The following is a 21,558-nucleotide window of genomic DNA, read 5'->3' on the forward strand; positions in this document are numbered from 1 at the left end:
TCCAAACTCTGAGTACCTCAAACTAATCCAGTGTGATCCTGTTCAGATCAAATTTCAATGACAAGCCAATTTCTAAAAATAAATAATAATGATCCCCATGCACAATAATTGAATGATTTTTTCCTTTTAAGCGATGGGTAATGTAAATGTTTTAAATAAAATATGGGGCGCTTATCTTGACCTTTATATGGATATTATCTGGTTTTTCTTTCCCTTTGGTATATACTGTAATACAATATATTTCTAATTTCTATTTACTCTATCTGCCAAAAAAGGCAAATTCTGCCTCTATCTTTGTGGCTAGAGAGGGAGCCCTGGCACACTAACCAGTACAGTGCCCCCTGTGCCAGGGAAGATGCACAGAACTCAGCTCCCACTGAAATTGTTTCTGTACATATGTGGAAGAGGGCAGTGGGGGCTATATGCAAGGGTGGGGTGGGGTACAGCTACCTGGTGAATCTCCCCAATCTCCCCTGTGGAAGGGCTGTCCCTGCAGGCACGCGGGGCCTATTGCAGCCTCAAGGGTTTGGAGCTGCATTTGGCAGAGTAGAAGGGGATGTCTGATTCTCTCTGTGCACCACCCCAGCACCCTTCTCAGCTACTGGTCTCTAACTGATTTGTTTGACAAGTATCATCTGTATTTAAATATTTTACTGTTTATGCACTGAAAACCAATATGTTAGAACAATAAAAAAAAGCCAGCACACCCAAATAGAGTTACAAACCGAACAACTGTGAACAGCTCAGCATCCTAACTAAGCTCATGATTGATGTATGGAGTGATACTTAGATGAAAAGAAGCCCAAGGGCTAAATAAATGACATCTCTGGACACTTACCATATGGAATCTGGGACGTACAATACAGTACAGTCAGGCAAGGCATGGTTTTGTTACAATACCATTTATTTCAATTGAATGTGGAGACATACTACCACATCACAAGCTGGTGCTGCTTTGCTTAACTTGTACACTTAGGGAATGCTTAAGAGCTTAATGTTCAATAAAGAGGCAACATTTCTGAGGCAGTCCTACTTTTGATACCTGTGTTGCCCTTTAGCCTTTGAATACTGTGCTCCATGGAATGCCATTTTAAAGGCTTAACATATATTGTCAAAATTATAACATCCCCGTTTACACAAATAAGATACAAGGTCCCTTCCTTTGTTTTTCAAACACTGAAGTGAATGCACCAAGTCATTCAAAGGATTAAGAGAGGAAAATGGCTTTTTTTTCTCTGCAGTAATTTGTTTTGTTACTGTTAGCCTGCTCTGAATTCTCAATATCCGAAATAGTCTCTGAATGCTAGAAAGCCTCACTCATATTAGCATTCAAGGTCTTTCCTAGTTCTATTAGTGAATTATACTTTTCCATTAATATTCTGTCTTCAGGTTACACATGCATTTGTGTGACAATAATTCCTTTGTATATATGTTGTGCACATACACACACACACACACACACACACACAAAATCACTTCCCCTTCCACAGTTTTCCATTCATTTTATAATCATTTGGTAATGTAATTCAGTTGTTCTTTACAGTTGAAAGTTAATTTTGAGAGAGATCTTGAACTTCCACATCATATTGATTGGAATAAATAAACTGCAATTTACTTAAAGAACTTGTACATGTATATCTTTATGACTCTGCTCCTGAAATCTGATCTGTATAGGTGGACCCCAGCAGAGCCCCTATTCCTCCATCCCCCTCCTCCCTGTAACAAATAATTTAGCTTGCTTTTTGTTTTATACTCACAAAATTAGTTTAATGTTTAAAAAAGAGCTTCTCTCATCTGTATTTTATGCTACCAGATAAGTCTTTGAATATCACTGGAAGCTGGTCTGAAGAACAGTGATTGGTTATAGTTTAGGCCTTGTCTACACCTAAAACTTGTGTTAACCTAACTACATGGCTCAGGGGTGTGAAAAATTCACATCTTTTAGAGATTTAGTTAAAGCAACCTAAGCCCTGGTATAGACAGCTCTAGGTCACCAGAAAAATTCTTCTGTCAACCTCGCTATGGCCTCACAAGGGGGTGGATTTATTACAGCAAAGAAAAAACACTTCCATCACTGTAGCAAGTATCTACACTACAGCGGCATACCTGCAGTGCTGCAGCTGTGCCACCGTAGCGCTTGTAGCGTAGATATAGCCTTACAAACATATCCTTAGAAACGTATGATCACATCTTTTCCAAAATGCCAATCCAATTTCACAGGGTCCTGAAGGACTTCATTTCCATGAAGTGTCAACAACTGGCTTAGCATTTTTGACTGCTAATGTTGGCTTTGTGAAGTTAATTCTACCAGAACTGTGGATATATGACTCACATTTTTGAATCTGCAGAGACTTCTGAGAACCAGTTAATCCACCTAAGGATGGAGATTGTGGTCACACATTCTGAGGAGGTAGAATCAGTGTGGAAAAGTTAAAAAGATGCCTTTTTAGACTGACTGTATTCCCCTTTTAGTGACCAAGTGAGGCCAATGCATTCTGCTGGCTTGAGCACAAAAGCATTAGCAGAAGACATACCACATTGCAATCTAAACATGTTGACTCAGATGCTCTTATTTCACACCTGCACTGATCCCAACGGATTGTCAAAACTGGGTAAAGTCAATTTCTTATAATCTGTGAAAGAAAGGACGGACTAGCACCGCTTGAAAACACCACCTCAGCCTAAATAGTGTGCTATTCACACATTCAGTGACCTGCCTCATTCAGCATTGGTTATGCTACCCAGGGAAATAAAAACACACTGCATAGTTCACAGCAGCTACTCACAACTCCCACAGTCAAGATGCCAAACAGCCAAGATATTCTAACAAGTTAGACACTGTAATTATTCCAATAGATCACACTAACTTGTTTGTCTTTCACCTGAAATGGTATTTTCAAAGTGGTTTTGTATATTAGTCATATCATACACATCAGGTAGTCATTCTGCACCCCTTTCTTTTGTCTGAGTACATGGTATTTAGCCAGCTGCTGTACTGCCTTGTTTATTTCCACAGAAATATTGTAGAGTTCCCTCTAGAGTGATGTATATATAGACATAGGTTTGCGTATGGCCATTTCCATTTTTGTGGGTTTACCTTCTCCAGCAGTAGGTGTATTTGTTCCCTCCTCACCTCAAAAGCACATACAGGAAGAATGAAAAGTTATTTTAATGGCACAACTCTGTATGATGGCCCATGACATTCTGTCTTCGCCAGCATTCTCTGCATGGGTTGCAAACAAATGTAGATAAAAGTGCAGCTCAGAGAGAGTTATTTTCAAAGCATTTTCAGCTCCATTTTTGAAACAGATATATGAAAATATGAGCCATCCCATCTGATCATCTCATCTGTTCCCCCTCCCCTTGGCATAAATACAAAAAACTTTTGAAGGGGAGAACTTTTCTCTTTTACCACTTTCAAAGGCCATGCATGCATTGAAGTGGTCTTTCTGGGGAACTCTGGATAGAACTTCTTACAGGATCCATCAACAGCATCACTGTACCCTTGCCAGAGTTTCATTTTTTGAGATCATGCTTTAAAAAGTTATAAGCCCTTGACAGTGGTTGAGAGAACCTTCTCCTTCCTAAGGACCTGCGTGCGCTGCCTGCCAAGGACTCCCAGCAACTTCAACTTCCAGCATCTGATGGATAGCAGGGATTATGCCAAAATGAAGCAAAATTTAAGTTGCAGCTGGGCCTCCACAGGAACCCTGCCACCGGTAGTTGTCCCCAACAGGAAAGGGCCTGCGACCCAACGGAGCTGGGGATGAGGGGTTTGGGGTGTGGGAGGGGCTCAGGGCTGGGGCAGAGAATTCAGGTGCGGGGATCAGAGCTATGGGATGAGGCCAGGAATGAGGGGTCCAGGGTGTGGGAAGGGGTTCTGGGCTGGGGCAGGGGGTTGGGGTGTGGGAGGGGTCAGTGATCTGGGCTGTGGGTAGAGGCTCTGGGGTGGGACTGGGGATGAGGAGTTTGGGGTGCAGGAGGGGGCTCTGGGTTTGGGGGGGCTCAGGGCTTGGGCAGAGGGTTGGGGTGTGGGCTCTGGAGTGGGGTGAGGGATGAGAGGTTTGGGGTACAGGAAGGGGCTCCGGGTTTGGGGGAGGCTCAGGGCTGGGGCTTGTGGCGCGGGGTTGGGGCATGGGCTTACCTCAGGTGGCTCCCAGTCAGCAGTCCAGCGCGGCGGCTAAGGCAGGCTTCCTGCCTGTCCTGGCACCGCAGACGGCGCTGCGCCGCGGAAGTGGCCAGCAGCAGGATTGGCTCCTAGGCGGAGGCACGCAAGCAGCTCCACGTGGCTCTCACTTGCAGGCACCATCCCCTCCCAGCTCGTGTGTGGAACTGGTGCTCGGGGCAGGGGCAGCATGCACAGCCCCATTACCCACCCCGCCTAGAAGCTGGACCTTCCGGGGCGCAGCACGGTGTCAGAAGAGGTAGGGACTAGTAGCCTGACTTAGCAAGGCAGCATCACCGACGGGACTTTTAATGGCCTGGTTGGCAGTGCTGACCAGAGCCGCCATGACCCAGTGCCTTACATTCCGTGACCCAGTAATAGGTCACGACCCGCAGTTTGAAAACCACTGGCCTAGAAGGAAAAAGGACCAAAAAAGTGCCACCATGGCTAAATAACAACATAAAAGAAGCAGTAATAGGCAAAATGGCATCCTTTAAAAAGTTGAAGTTAGAATATATTAAGGAAAATAGAAAGGAGCATAAACTCTGGCAAGTGAAGTGTAAAAATGTAATTAGGAAGGCAAAAAAATTTGAGGAATGGCTAGTCAAAGACAAAAAAAGTAACAGCAAAATTTTTTTTTAAGTACATCAGAAGCAGGAAACCTGCTAAACAACCAGTGGGGCCACTGGATGATCAAGATGCTAAAGGAGCACTCAAGGAAAATAAGGCCATTGACAAGAAATTAAATTTATTAAAATCTGAGGAACTGTCCCAGATTGAGGTGTCATTAGAGGAGGTTTGATAAATTAAACAGTAATCAATCACCAGGACCAGATGGTATTCACTCAAGAGTTCTGAAGGAACCAACTGTGAAATTGCAGAACTAACAACTGTGGTATGTAACCTATCATTTCAATCAGCTTCTATACCAGATGAGTGGAGGATAGCTAACATGATGCCAATTTTTGAAAAAGGCTCCAGAGGCGATCCTGGCAATCACAGGCTGTCAGGGTACCCTCCCCACTCTGAACTCTAGGGTACAGATGTGAGGACCCGCATCAAAAAAAACCCCTAAGATAATTTTTACCAGCTTAGGTTAAAAACTTTCCCAAGGCACAAATTTTGCCTTATCTTTGAACAGTATGCTGCCACCACCAAGTGATTTAGACAAAGAACAGGGGAAGGACCACCTGGAGTTCCTATTTCCCCAAAATATCCCCCCATGCCCTTACATCACCTTTCTTGGGGAGGCTTGAGAATAAACAAGATGAGCACAAACCAGCCTTTGTTTGTTTTTTAAGACCCAAAAAACCCAATCCGATTTTTAAAAAACAGAACTTTATTAAAAAAAGATTAAAAACAAAAAAAATAAGAGAACAACTCTGTAAGATCAGAATGAAAGATAATCTTACAGGCAGTAAGATTCAAGACATAAAGAATCCCTCTAGGCAAAACTTTAAGTAATAATAAGACACAAAAACAGGAATACACATTTCCTCCAGCACAGTGAATTTCCAAGCCAAAACAAAGAAAACCTAACACATTTTCTTTACTTACTAGATTACTTACTAACTTTACAGGAGTTGGAGGGCTTGCATTCTTGATCTGTTCCTGGCAAAGGTATCACACAGACAGACAAAAGCCTTTTCCCCCCTCCAGATTTGAAAGTATCTTGTCCCCTCATTGGTCATTTTGGGTCAGATGCCAGTCAGGTTACCTGAGCTCCTTAACCCTTTACAGGTAAAAGGACTTTGCCTCTGGCCAGGAGGGATTTTATAGCACTGTATACAGAAAGGTGGTTACCCTTCCATTTATATTTATGACACAGGCTGGTAAGCCTAACTTAAGTATTAGGCAAATTGGTTGAAACAATAGTAAAGAATAGAATTATCAGACATATAGATGAAACCAATATGTTGGGGAACAGCCAACATAGCTTTTGTAAAAGGAAATCATGCCTCACCAATCTACAAGAATTCTTTGAGGGGGGTTAACAAGCATGTGAACAAGGGTGATCCAGTGCATATAGTGTACTTAGATTTTCAGAAAGCCTTTGACAAGGCTCACCAAAGGCTCTTAAACAAAGTAATCTGTCATGGGATAAAGGGAAGGTCCTCTCTTGTTTAAAGAAAGGAAAGCAAGGGTATGAATAAATGGTCAGTTTTCAGAATGGAGAGAGATAAATAGTGGTGTCCTCCAGGGATCTGTACTGGGACCAGTACTGTTCAACATATTCATAAATGATCTGAAAAAAAGGGTAAAGACTGAGGTGGCAAAATTTGCAAATGATACAAAACTACTCAAGATAGTTCAGTCCAAAGCAGACTATGAAGAGTTACAAAGGGATCTCACAAAACTGGATGGCTGGGCGATAAAATGGCAGATGAAATTCAGTGTTGATAAATGCAAGTAATGCACACGAGAAAACATAATCCAAACTATACATATAAAATGATGGTAGCTGTTACCATTCAAGAAAAAGATCTTGGAGTCCTTGTGGACAGTTCTCTGAAAACATCTTCTCAATATGCAGCAGCAGCCAAAAAAGCTAACAGAATGTTGGGACTCATTAAGAAAGGGATAGATAATTAGACAGAAAATATCATATTGCCTCTATATAAATATCGTATTGCCTCTATATCGTATTGCCTCTATGGTACACCCAGATTTTGAATACTGCATGCAGATGTGGTTGCCCCATCTCAAAAAAAGATATATTGGAATTGGAAAAGGTATAGAAAAGGGCAACAAAAATTATTAGGGGTATGGAACAGCTTCCATCTGAGGACAGATTAGTAAGACTGGGACTTTTCAGTTTGGAAAAAAAGACGATTATGGGGGAATATGATCAAGGTGTATAAAATCATGACTGGTGTGGAGAAAGTAAATAAAGAATTGTTATTTATTCCTTCTCATAACACAAGAACTAGGGATCACCAAATGAAATAAATAGGCAGTAAGTTTAAAAAAAAACCAAAAGGAAGTATGTTGTCATACAATGCACAGGTAACCTGTGGAACTCGTTGCCAGAGGATGATGTGAAGGCCAAGACTATAACAGGGTTAAAAAAAGAACTAGATAAGTTCATGAAGGATAAGTCCATCAATGGCTATTGGCCAGGATGAGCAGGGATGCAAAATTATGCTCTGAATTGTACCTGGCCTCTGTTTGCCAGAAGCTGGGAATGGACAACATGGGATGGATCATTTGATGATTACCTGTTCTGTTCATTCCCTCTGAAGCACCTGGCATTGGCCACTGTCGGTAGACAGGATACTGGGCCAGATGAACCTTTGGTCTGACCCAGTGTTTCCATTCTTATGTTCTTACTTGCAACCTTTATTAATTTTTAACTATGTATTTTGGGAAGAGACAGACTGTTCAGATGAGTTCCCTGAATTCTGAGCAGACTGGTTTGTTTACAGTAGCTCAGTAGCCCTGTAGCCTTAGTGATTGTTATCCCTTTGGAATCATTCTGTTCTTGTGAAGTAAAATAAAAACCTGATTTGTGGTTTAATTGATCAATAACTGATCAGATCTTTGTCAACCTGAAGGTGAGATTTAGGAGGTCTTTGTACCTGTGTTTTTCTTTCTTTGTTTTTTGCACAGTCTCTACACAAAAAGGCTAAATTCCCCTTTCCTTTTTTCCCCACAGCATATGTTATAATGGAACATAATTCACAACAGGCCTCAACATGCTAGTAATGATTCCCCCCTCCCCACTGTTTCCTATGTTGCATCTTTTCTCATTATACTACTGGGTCTGACAAGCAGAAATTAGTTACTTTTATCAGTTTTTGAAAATAACACTTTTCATGTCTTCATTGCAATAAGCATTATTAATAATACAAAACACGCTCCTATTTTAGTTCTTTTTTTTAATGTGACCCTTGAAATTTACTACTTATCAGAGGTATTTAAAATACCATATATAATCAAACAAATTTCTAACCATTATCTGTAAAAAACAAATTATAATTTTTAAAACTTTAAATGGTAGTCGATTTCAAAGAGAAAGCAATTTACGGCAGAAAATGAAACAGCAATTCAAAACACTGATAGAAAAACACAAAGAAGGGAACAGAGATGCACTCTGATATTTAGATTTTTGCACATTCATTTAAAAAGGTGGTCATGTTGCCTTAGTGTCACAAAGACTAGGAGCCTGATCAAAAAGCTGATGGAGTTTTGTTTGAGTAAGGAGTGAAGGTTGGCTCATCAATTCCTTTTTTAAAGGCAGTGATTCTAACCTTAACACAAGCCCAGTGTGGTGATTTATTCCAGTGTGAAACCTGGTCAGGCACAATCTCTTTAGTATCAAAGGGAGGATAGTAATTTGTAATGACATTCCTAAGAAAATCTGAAAATTTCTAAGAAATCTGTAATGATGTTTGATAATCCTCTTCTATATGTAAAAAGGACATGGGTAATTGAACAACCAATCAAAGCAATCTCATTCAACTGAGTGGAGATTCTGAGAACCAACTACCTGAAGCAAATATACAAAATTCTAGATAAGCTTTATCATTTTACATTAAAAATCCATGGTACCACAGGTGAGTGGATTATTGGTCTCTATAAAATATAAGAGAAACTCAACTTGATTAGAAAAATATGCTGTCTGTTTGAAACTGAGCTAGTGCCTTCTTCAAAGAAACTATGATTCTATGCTTATTATTTGGTGAGTGCCAAAGATGCACTATACTCATGTAATCCAAGATCCCAAGGATCTTACAATATACAATGCAATCACATACCATTTCAAAAAGAAAAGGAGTACTTGTGGCACCTTAGAGACTAACAAATTTATTTGAGCATAAGCTTTTGTGAGCTACAACTCACTTCATCGAAATGGATCCGATGAAGTGAGCTGTAGCTCACGAAAGCTTATGCTCAAATAAATTTGTTAGTCTCTAAGGTGCCACAAGTACTCCTTTTCTTTTTGCGAATACAGACTAACACGGCTGCTACTCTGAAACCTGTCAGTTTACAAGTAGTTTCTTCTGTCAGCCAGCTCCACAATCTAGGTGATGACAATGAAGGCAAGATTTTTCCTCCATAAGCATCCACAATAACAATTAATATTTTGAAGGCCAAATTTAGTACTGAGTTACACTTGGGTAATCTAGCTATTTTAGGCTTCCATTATCAGAGTATCTGAGCACCTCACAATGTGACATATTTAACCTTTTAACTCCTCTGTGGGTTAGGTGTTAACCCCATTTTACGGACGAGGAACTGTGGCAGATTGCTGCCTGCAGATTGTGCCCTCTTTGGTACTGTGCAAATACACTAATAACACTAACAGACTGTCCATGTAGGTGGAACTTAGTAAACAAATCTGTTGATGACTCATGAAAAAGAATCCTGCTTACTCTATCTCAGTGGTTCTCAAACTGTGGGTCGGGACCCCAAAATGGGTTGCGACCCCATTTTAATGGGGTCATCAGAGCCAGTATTAGATTTGCTGGGGTCTGGGGCTGAAGCCAAAACCCAAGGGCTCCAGTCTGGGGCAGCAGGGCTCGGGCTCTGCCCCTGCCCTGCCACCCGCCTGGGGTTATGAAGTAATTTTTGTTGTCAGAAGGGGGTCTGGTGCAATGAAGTTTGAGAACCGCTCTGAACAGTTTACTAAAAAGGATTAAAAAAAAAAACAAAACCCAAACCACCATTATTTTTGAACTCCATAGAATGTTTGACTAAGTTTTGGAAAGGTTTTTAAATGATGCTTTTATTCTGAGTTGATTTGATCAGTCCTTCATTCTGAGCTTTGCCACAAGTAAAAAATACCAGTAAAAAATAGTAATAATTTTACACATAACTGTAAAGAATACCAGACATTATGTATTGTGAAAGAAAGAAAGAAAAAACCCCAAATGATATCAAATATTAAACCCTACCTTGCCAGCCTGGTTTGCACACTGGTTTGACATCAACTCGTACTAAGACATCTTCTGTTGCACGTTTTTGTCCACAGTCAAAAGCAGTTACCATTATCTCATACTCATGCTGTTTATCGTAGTTCAGCTTCTCGGTGTTTCTAATATTACCTGCAGATTTAATATAACATCCAGCAATTATTTATTGGTCAAGCTTATTTCTTTGACAATTATGTATTGCATCCAGGTACCAGCCCACAATAGCGAGGGCCAGATAAAGCAAGCCCTCAGTGGGCAGAATTCCCATTCAGGAGTTCTACATGCAAAAGATTGTGGGACAGGGCCCAAATGAAAGGAACCCATCAATGTCATATAAGATTTCATTTTACAACTATGTATTTGCACAGACTTGATTGCATGCAAAAGTATCTTTTTAAGTAATATTGTACATGTAATTACAGGCAACACTATCTTCATCTGCATACACTCCTCACATAGAGCATCCACTTCATCACTCCTTTCCCTTAGACCTTGCAGACTGAAAACCATTGACCCATGTTTGGGAAAGGAGTAGGAGGAGAGTAGACTATGGGTCAGGGCTAGGAAAAATTCACACTGTTTGCCCTCTAGTCCTGTGGAGATCATGGAGGAAAGATAGTTTAGCTTTGGCTGTACTATCTTGTCACTCATTCCCTCTGCAGTTAGTTCCTATCTAAATGGTGAATACCTTCTTCCTTTTAGTCCCCCCGCCTTGGGCTTTAACCACAGGAAGGGAGGATTGGGGCCCGGATCATCATAATCAACATAACAAAGCTCACCTGCATTTTATATGACACCTCTGTGCTACCAGATGGAAAATAAAATTCAACAACAAAACTCATCTGCCAAACCTGACAGATACATAAAGGTGACAAATTACCTGTTCTAGTTATAAAAAAAATTACACGTTTCACAAGAAAATGGAAAGATCTCTCTCAGTCACCATATTCTGTAGTGTTTTAGGATTACTGTCATAATGAATGAGTTCAGCATTTTAATTCAGTCCATTTCTGCAGAAATGCAGTTCTTGCTCAACCTGCACCTCAGAAATGTTTAATATACCCTTTGCTCCAACATATTAACGCATTCTTTAGCCAGGAATATATCTAATCATACGCACATCCTAAAGTTATATTAATTCTAGATGGCAACCCCTGTCTCAAGTCATCATATCGTACCGAATGACAATCTTGATCTGACAATCAAGTAGTTTGACCAAAATTTGCAAACTTGGGCACCAAAATACATACGTTATTTATGCACATAAAAATGGCTTATTATCAAAAGGTACAGAGAAGGCAGAGCTGCCTCCTTTAAACATGCTGGCCTTTGCTAATTCTTTTCATCAAGTTTAAACTTGAGAAAAAAACAACCCCCTAACTGCTATACATACATGGCCAATTTCCAAACCTGGTCTTTAGTTCACAGCTGTGCAGGAGACAGACCTTGAACCCACAAATAGTGTTTTCAGGGAAACTATATGCAAGTGCCATATTGGTTATTTGGCCATTTTGGTCAGAGTCGATCATTTCTGAGCACAAACAATTGCACGTACAGAATGGCACACACAGAATTAGAGCTCTTGCTTCTCCCAGAGTACCCTATCCGGATGTATCATGCTGTCCCTTCTTCTCCCCTCATAGCAGGGGAAAACCGGAAAGATGATTGTGACCAAGTCACATTCTGGTTCCTGCTCCAGGGGCAGTGCAGTAAGCGTTGCACTATACTGATCCTTAGTATTTAGGACTATATATTTTCCAAATGATGCATCTTAATTAAACCCTCATAAAACTCCTACAAAGTAGGCAAGATCATTATCCAATCAATAGCCCTCTCTGGTTAATTGTCCCTCACTTGGTTAGTAACCCCTGTAAAAGGTCAAACTGAGCTTTTTCTGACCACTCTCTGAACTAAAAATAGCTAGCTAATTTACTTTCCCGCCCTTATCTCTACTTATACTAAAACTATGTTATTGGTACATTTTTTCACAGGTTTTGTCCATATGTAAAATACCTGTTTCCTTCCAGATCAACCAACCAATAACACTCAGGAAACACTCTAGCCACTCTTCACTGTAAACACAGCTTTACGAACCTCATCTAAAGCCCACTGACATCTCCTACTCTCTGCTGGATCTAACACCATCTTCTGGTCCACATCTTTGTGGGTTCCTTCAGTTTGTGCTAAATTGAATCTTGCTGCTCAAACTCGCAGTGAGATACCCCACCCATTATTAAACACCTTTCTTATGATTAAACACAAAAGAACACAACACCTTGTTGAATACTTGCAGCAATAAGTGTGACTTATTTTCTGTTTTGCTTTTGTACTTCCTAACCCCTTCCCTTCCAATTGAGGTTGAGGGTGTACACACTTTACAGAAAGAGGAACAGAGCAGTGCAGTGACTTGAAGGTTATGCAGCAAGGCAGGGACAAGATTAGAATTCATTTATTCTAGACCATTGGCCACGTTGAAATGTATTCTGATATTCAGAACACTAGATTCTTCTATCCGATAAGACTGAAAACTCAAACATATACTTCTCAGTTACTTTTTGGGCATTACAATGAGTATCAGGAATTCACTGTTTTTGTTTATAACTCACATTGCTTAGTGCTTCCTTAGTGGAAGTTCAGTGTGTTGGGGTGCCATTAAAACAACTAAATGTCAAGGCCCTAAAACACAAACCCTTCAGAATGGTAACAGGGAAAATTACTAACAAAGTATTCACAAACACAAGGCTTTGGACTTGGAGTGACAAAAGTCCCCTGGAAACCCCATGTTTGCAGCAGATACACAAATGTTGACATTCAAGGGTCAGAGTGTACTATCCAAACCCAAATAGATTAAGGGATAGAACTGGATGCACTACATATTCTGACTTATAATACCGAAATATAAAGATGATGAATTGTTAAATGGTAAGATTAGGATGAGCGTTGTTAGTTATATTTTAATAATTTGTAATTATGGATAATTTAGATGAGGTAATGGCTAGGCTAAAGCTTTTCCTGGTATGGGCTGTTTTGCCATTTCTTCTCCTTTTACATAAAAATTACTGATTTGCTTAAAATGACATTATTGCTGATAGGATAAATGCAACATTGTGCTGGAAATTTTGAGATTAAAAAAAACCTACACAAATCTGTAATGACAAGAAGTCCTTTTATGTGGAAAAACTAGGGCAGGATGACATGGAATAGAAAGATAGAAATGGTCTAAACAGCAAAAATTGTGTAAATTGCAGGAAATGTATAAAAAGAATCAATGAACACGGCCCAAATTGGTGAAACTCTGGATCAGAAGCTGAAGGAATGGGACTGAAGGACAAGACCAAGGGGTCATAGGAGGCGACGATGGCCATCATAGAGTACAGGAGACGTTCCCTGTGCCCTGGAATGCAGCAACTTGGGTCCTCTATAGAATCTATTTATTGTCTGGCATAAACATGTGTTCAGACACTATAAGTGGTAATTCCATCTTAAATTGTATAAATAAAACCAAAATTTGATTAAGCCTAAAATTGGGTGGACTCGTTAATCAGTTTCCCACCATTACATCCCTAATAAGTGCAATGTTGCCACTATATACTTACTTGTGCATTTATTATCTGTTCATACTTTACTTACTGTCTGTATTTTATTATTTCTTTCCTGCATATTCCTTTGTGTATGCTTCTTTTGTTCTCTATACCATTTATTTACTCCATGATATGTGGAGATAATTCTCAAGACACTGAAGTTGGCTAAATCAACATTAGCAGCCTACAGGAATTTGCTTGGGATGATAGCTATAATGAAATACAAATACATTATAATGATTTATAAATCTCAGAACACAGTTATCTTCTAAGATTTGTACTCCTAAGATTCTGAATATTTAGGGTTTTTTTTTTATTTTAGAGATCATTTGAATGTCTTCTACATATTACTGTGTAGTTTACTGATCTAATTATTGTGTGTTTCTGTTACATCTGCTGTTTGTAGCTTTATGTTACTTTGTTATTTTACAATTTAATCAATGACACTTTTTTAATAAGCAAAGGGGAAACATTATAAATAGACAAAATACTGAACGGCTTTTACAGGTGATATAGTGGGAATTTCTGTTCTCTGTCTCATCTTACACAAATAAAGTGATAGTCAATGAAACTGAAATGAAGGAAATTTAAATCTAATAGAAGTAAATACTTTTCTACATGCTTCACAGAAAGCGCATGGAACTCATTGTCACAATATACCATTGAAGCCAAGCACCAAGCAAGATTCAGAAAAGGAATTAAATTTAAATTAAAGGAATTAAATTAAATTTATACAGGTAATAAGAATACCCAGAGTTATAATAATACATATTAAAAACAATAAGGATATAAACCCTCCTGCTTAAGGGCATTAACCAACCTCTAACTATTAAGGGTCAAATATTAGAAACTATTTATTGGGACAGGCTACTGTACAGTTTCTTGCACCTTCCTTTGCAATAACTGACGCAATCCACTGCTGATGACAGGATACTGAATGAACTGGACCACTGATTTAATCAACTAGTGTCACAATAAAATGCCCCCCATGGGGTCCCCTGGCTAAGCACCAATGTTGTATATTGCTAACGCCTTTATATTCATTGGAAAGTATCTTGGGAAGGGTTGAAGGTGTAAGTGGGGAGTGGAAGATTCCTTTGCAGGTTATGAGAGGCCGAAGAGGGAGGAAGGGAGAAAGGAACAAGCTGCACAGCTTTCTAAATCATATCTTACAGTACTTTTTATATAAAGATCTGAAAATGCCTCACAAAAGCAGAGACTATTTCTACATTATGAGCTTGGGGGTGGGATTCCAGGCTCACGTAGAAATATGTGTGCTAGCCCTCATCAAGGTAGTGCACAAATAATAGTAATGTAGCAGTAGTGGCATGGGCTAACCACTTCAAGTACGTATCCCAGGATTCAGGCAGGTTTGTACTCAAGGCAACTAGCTCATGTTGCTCCTCATGCTACCACAGCTAAATTACTATTTTTAGTGTGCTAGCTTGACGAGCGCTAGCACAAGTATGTCTACATGAGCTGAGAATCACACCCCTCGCTCGTAATGCAGATGTAGCCACAGAAGTAAAGTGACTTGCCCAAGTTTACTCAGTAGGTCAGTGGCAAAGCTGGAATAGAACCCTTGTCTACTCACAGCCCTGTGCCCTGTTCACCAAACCATGACATCTGCCAAATGAGGTAGAAAATGCAGTAAACATAAAGTTCTGATAAAACCTTATTTTGTAACAGAACTCTGCATTACAACATAATTGTTACTAATATTGTCTAATTTTATTTTAAATAAATAACTATTGAATTGGTCATTGAAGTTCTCTGCTAGATGGAAAACTCTACTAGGCTGCATGCCACAATCCGTTTTAAAAAAAAGTCAGATCTTGTGCCTTCATTCCCAGTTCTTCGTGCTGACATGCATGAATTTGCCCGTTACTGTTAAGTGATTTTATTTTATGGCCAGTAGTTCATTATCGACAGTTAAACTCATTATATACAAAAAAGTCCATTTTATTATCATTATGGTCTCATCACATGGATGGAATTTTATTCAGCAGGAAATTACAGACGTACACCCAAGCCATTGCATGTAAGGGATATACAGAATCAGGCTCTCAGCTGGTGTGAACTAGCTTCACCATAGCTTCACTGACTTCTATGGAGCTCTGATGTTTACACCAGTTGAAAATTAAGTGTGTAGTATTCTGTCCCTTTGGGGACTTGGATCTCACATGGCAAATGGCACCTCGTTCTTCCCAAGGTTTGATTGAACTGGTAATTTCAAAGGTGGTTTAAAAGAGAGTCTAATGATTAGATTAACAAATAAATTTGTTAGTCTCTAAGGTGCCACAAGTACTCCTTTTTTAATGATTAGTGGTTCCTAACAACCTCGCATCACACACACACATACCCCTCTTTCATCTGAGAAAGGAAAGGTATCACACAATATCTCATAAGCACTGAATACACATTCCATAATCCTGAGATTCATCACAATACAGTTAATAGACTCAATGCACTTCTCCTTAAGTTAGGTCTGTGATACCTAGCTTATGATCCAAATCAGGATCCAAAGCAAATTCTGCTCTATTGGATATTTCCCAATCTACCTCACAGATGTAGTATCTGTGACACTCCTTCATACTTCCCCTTTGCATTTTTCAAATACCAGATGGCATCTTGGATCTTTTTACCACGAATTTCATCCCTGCTACAAAAAAGAGTAGACACAATGGGCATCTCTGGATAGACTGGGTGAACATTCTAAAGATAATTCAATGACTAGAGTGAACTTTCTCTCTCTCTCTCTCTCTCTCTCTCCTTTTCTACTAATAAACACTGTTGCCAACTCTTGCAATTTAATCATGACTGTCATGGTATTTGGTGTTTACCGTTAAGCCTCAACTTCTGGAGTCATGTGATTATTTGAGAATGTTTCCTTGTTTACTTTCTAGCCCTCTAGCTGTGGAGAAAAACTTGAAAACTTGAGGCCTAAAGGCTTAAAAACCAAAAATGAAATACCTCCCCCCAAAATTATGATTTTAAAAAGTCATAATTTTTTGCAGCCTCACTTTTGAATGCTTTGGGTTGGCAATAATGAGTAAAATTACCTGTGATTTAAGTGTCCTAAAATAACCCATTACTTAGCTAGTAAGAAAAACTAATGCGGGTAGCAAGTGGTGAGCAACAAGCAGCTCACCATGTAATTTTTAACTACACCACTCTAGCGGCTTGCTTTGTTGTTACATATTTACCTGGGTTTCTTGCTTCTCCTATATCCCACTATGGGAAATTTACACTACCCAAGGACCATTTGGCTTGGGTTTCTTTTTTGCTGACCATGGAGCAACAACATACAACCACCATACCTCAGCCTATGAAGGAAAGTGTGACTAGAGTGACTGTGTGACGTGTGCCAGTGCAGAGAGTTGTAATCTGCTACTTGTTTATGCTAATGGCAGACTACAAGTCTCTGCACTGGCACATGTCTGCTGTCTGGTGTTTTGGGAGGCTGGAGTGAAGGCTTTTCCTATGCCCTGCCCCACAGACAGTCACATCCTGTCCACTGTTAAAACTTCTTTGTGCCACTCTGGTAATGCAGAGCAGATTTAAAGCTGAGATACATGTTTTTGTTGTTGTTGGTGGTGTTGTGCTCCAATTTCTCCCTGTTGGCTGCATAGAACAGAGGTGTTCTCCATTTTGAAAGCAAAGCAATGATTTTCATGGGAACCAAATATTCAGATGTTTCTTGAATTAGTCAGGTACATGATACTAGGCCTATGTAAAAAAAACGAAGCCCCTGCAATAAGCGCGCAAGCTGCTATGTATTGTCTGGCAAAGCTATACATCAGGGGTCGGCAAGCTTTCAGAAGTGGTGTGCCGAGTCTTCATTTATTCACTCTCATTTAAGGTTTTCCGTGCCACTAATAGATTTTAACATTTTTAGAAGGACTCTTTCTATAAGTCTTTAATATATAACTAAACTATTATTGTATGTAAAGTATATATGGTTTTTAAAATGTTTAAGAAGCTTCATTTAAAATTAAATTAAAATGCAGAGCCCCCTGGACTGGTGGCCAGGACCCTGGCAGTGTGAGTGTCATTGAAAATCAGCTCATATGCAGCCTTTGGCACACGCATGCCATAGGTTGCCTACCCCTGCTATACATTGTTACAGATCCAAGTGCTATAGGATTTTTTTCACACTTTTGTGAAGATGGGGGGTTGCATGTCCTAGATTGTAAAACAGCATCTTCTCTGCACAAAACTCATATATTTGGGCTGAGTACAATATATAGGTTTTGTTTCTTAGGGTCTGATCCAAAGCTCATTGTAATCAATGAAAAAATTTCCATTGGCAACATTGAGCTTTGGATCCCGTCCAAAAAGAATAGCTTCTAAAAAAAATTGCCCCCTGCTTACCATTAAATATGTGAAATACTCATCCCTTTTGTAAAGCATGACAACAGGTTTATCCATTAGAACTAAAACATCTGGACACAGTTTATACATTAATCAAACCTATATGTGAACTCTTAATTAGCACAACACACCTTAATAAGCACAGTTGCAGATATCTCCTAGATCTTATTTAAAGCACCCCACAGCTAAACAGTGGGGCACAGATGCTAGAACTAGGGGTTCTGGTGGTGATGCTGCATCCCTTGGTTTGAAGTGGTTTCCATCATATACAGGGTTTACAGTTTGGTTCAATGGCTCTCTAGCACCCCCACTATAAAAATTGTTCCAGCACCCCAGAACGTGGACTCTACCCTGAGCCCTAATGCCTACACAGCAATTTTTAGCCCTGCAGCCCAAGCCCCGTGATCCTGAGTCAGCTGACCTGGGTCAGCTGTGGCCATGCCGCTGGTCTTTTACTGCAGTTTAAATATACCCTTAATGTCCTGTTCAGTAAGTCAAACTCCCTTAGGGCTTTCAACTCCCAAAGAAGAGAGGAAGGAGAGATCCCAGTCCCTGCTGCTAGAGCAGCCTTCACAAAGCCATTGCCAGTCCTGGCACAGCTCTCACCTTGCTTCCTGGTGCCACATGCAGTTCATTCCCCTTTCTCTTTGCCTACAGGGGTCCTTTAAACTGTTTCTCCACTGGGAGCATATCATGCATCTGTTGAGGAGTGGGGCCCCCAGCCCCGTATTCCACCTTGTTCAGTGTGGGACCTGTAGACCCTGTCACATGACCCAACAATCCTGACATTCCTCCTTACTCACACCAACCATCCAAGCACCACACAGCTACTTGTTAAACCACTCTTGAAAGATAATGGATAAAAACTGAAACCTATAGTATTCCTAATATCTCAAACAGGGGAAATAGAAATCAGTAAATCTGGCAGAGTTGGAGGGAATTGCATGCACATGCCTATCTCGCTGTATAAAATCTCCTGTTCTAGCACTCTCTCTGAGAAAAGATTACTGCGTCAATTGACTTCCATTTACTTGAACACAATCATAACCATTATGATTATGCCTCCATATGATATCTAAAATGCTTGCTATGATGATATTATAATGGGGGGGAGGGATTCCCCCCCATATGCCATTTACATTTTTATTGATGCTAACTGGTTATTATCTTTTGATGCTCAGCTGTGCATTATGTGAAAGCAGCACAAATAAAGACAAATCAGTTTTGAACAGGGGGAAAGGTTTCTCTAAAGCATCCCAGCATGAAATGGCAGCTAGGAGAAGACAACAGCTTTCAATTTGTAATTTTGCCAAAAATCAGATTAAACTTCAGAAAAAAAGTGTTCTCCCCCTAAACACAACATGGATTAATGATTCTGTGGGGCGAGATAAGTTGAAGCTTACATACAACACATTTGTTTGTAGAGTTTCTTCTGAGCACATTAACATTTTTTTAAAATTACTTAATGCAAAAAAAGTAGTAACATACACAGCACTGACTGGAAATATCACTTTTAATCTTCAAAGTACCTTTTCAGCATTAACTAAAGAATTCCCACTACCCTAGTGAGTTAAGTAAGTATTATTATCTCAGTTTTATAGAATGGGAAAGTAAAGCAGAGAGGCCAAATCTGGTTTTAAAAAAGCAGAGCACATAGTCTGGTGTAGCAGCATTTCTGGCATCCCACAACGTTGTACAATGAGTTACCAACTGGTAGCGCACTGAAGCTACGGGTGTGGAAGTATTTAATGCAAAGACTCAGGCACACAAATAATAAATATTATTTCAATTTAGATTCAAATCCTGAGCTGATGTAAATCAGGGTAGCTCCATTGTCCACAGGACCCACTATTTAGCAGAAATCACTGGAGCTACGCTGACATACACCAGTTGAAGGCGTGGCCCAGAATTCCTAATTGCATTTTACCAGGACTCACCGTTTCTGTCAATGGCAAAAGGAACATCCGGGGTGACAATTTCATAATTGCATATCTGGCTGTACTGTGGAGAACAGTCCTCATCCACAGCTTCCACCTGCAGTATACTGTCATAGATCTTTCCCTCAGTCACTGTGGTCTTATACGAGGTCTCTTTGAAGGTAGGTGCAAACTCATTAACATCCTTCACCTGGATATGGACCACTGCCCTAAAATAGAGAAACAAGAATTTGGAGAGAGATATCCATTCATCTTGACTTCAAACTGAGATGTCAATATCCGTTCATTGTCCAAACACATGACAGATTAACACCAAAGAGGGCTTGGAAAATAAAACCTATGCACTGTGAGTAAAGTGCTCTTGTATCATTTTACTTCGTGTTTCATTTCCATTTTAATCTGCACTACTTAATACTTTAATATGACACTTCTGTTACAAAAATGTGCAACAAAGTTATCATGGAGAAAGGCTAATTCTCCTCTTGCTTAACACCAGTGTAAATCAAGAGTCAGTCAGTGGAATGAACCCTTTGTAAAAAGAAAGAAAAAAAGGCATAAGAGGAGAATCAGGCTTAAAATGCTCTCTTAGACACCAATTGCTTAGACACTGAAAATATAGATATCTTGAAAAATCCCCGTTACTAAGTAAGCACCTTCCCTTCTTTTCAGGGCAAAAGTTAATTGTTTATCCACTCCCTAAGTTCCTAAATACTGCAGATTCCATGTTCATTTCCCCAGTTCTTGCATGACATTGGAGCTTGTGAAAGATGCTGCATTGAGAGCAATAAGGGCTGAATTCATTGACAGTATTTAAAAACAAGTCGTACATGGCCACTGGTAGGGACATCTTTCTCTTCATGCTATGTGACTGCACCTGAGCCTTGTTCTGGAAGGCAGTGTGCCGCAACCCTCCTCAGAAGGGCTCAACTCTACAGACTGGGAGAGTAGTTCAAGCTGCACGTTGATTCAGCGCTTAGCTGATCCGGTGACTGACGATTATACAGCCCTCTGGCAACAAGTGTGACTCTGGATTGTTGTGTGATGTGGATATCTGTTAATAGGACCTGAACTAAGAGCACCAACTCATTTCACAGATAGCTAGCCACTAATCAACCATCTTCATGATTATTATTTAAATTAGAGTAGACCCTAGCAGGCCAGCCAAGAGCACGCCCCCTTTGTGACAAGCACTTGACACATATGAGACAGTTCCTGCCGAAAAAGCATACAGTCCTGAATATACAGCAATGGAAAGGGCAAAAGAGTGATAGAGAGGTAAAGTGACTGTTATACAGTAGGTCAGTGGCAGAGGCAAGAACAGAACCCCAGCTTCAGTTCAGTGCCCAATCCAGTACCCCCACACTGCCCTGCATTAAATTATAAAAACTTCTAATCACAACTAACCAGACTTGGTTTTGATCACAGCCAGACCACGAAGTCCCATAGTCTAATAACTGCTAGACTGCTACTGAAGTTTGAAAGAGAGAGACCATAGCATTCCATATGAAACTCCCAAAATCGTTACAGTGGAAAAACTAGCTGTGACTTGAAACTTGTTCTATTTTTCAGGTTGTGTCTTAAGAAAA

At 39.9% G+C, this 21,558-nt stretch overlaps 1 protein-coding gene across 1 annotated transcript in view; it reads right to left on the bottom strand.

Annotated features, from left to right (window-relative positions):
* CLSTN2 (calsyntenin 2) overlaps nt 1-21,558 on the bottom strand; it is a 690,495-nt gene that overhangs the window by 109,205 nt on the left and 559,732 nt on the right. The window contains 2 exon segments of the mRNA XM_038416570.2: nt 10,063-10,212; nt 19,973-20,181. Coding sequence (XP_038272498.1) covers nt 10,063-10,212; nt 19,973-20,181 — 359 coding nt within the window.

Source organism: Dermochelys coriacea, chromosome 9, assembly GCF_009764565.3.
Source record: "Dermochelys coriacea isolate rDerCor1 chromosome 9, rDerCor1.pri.v4, whole genome shotgun sequence".
Taxonomy (NCBI): Eukaryota; Metazoa; Chordata; order Testudines; family Dermochelyidae; genus Dermochelys; species Dermochelys coriacea.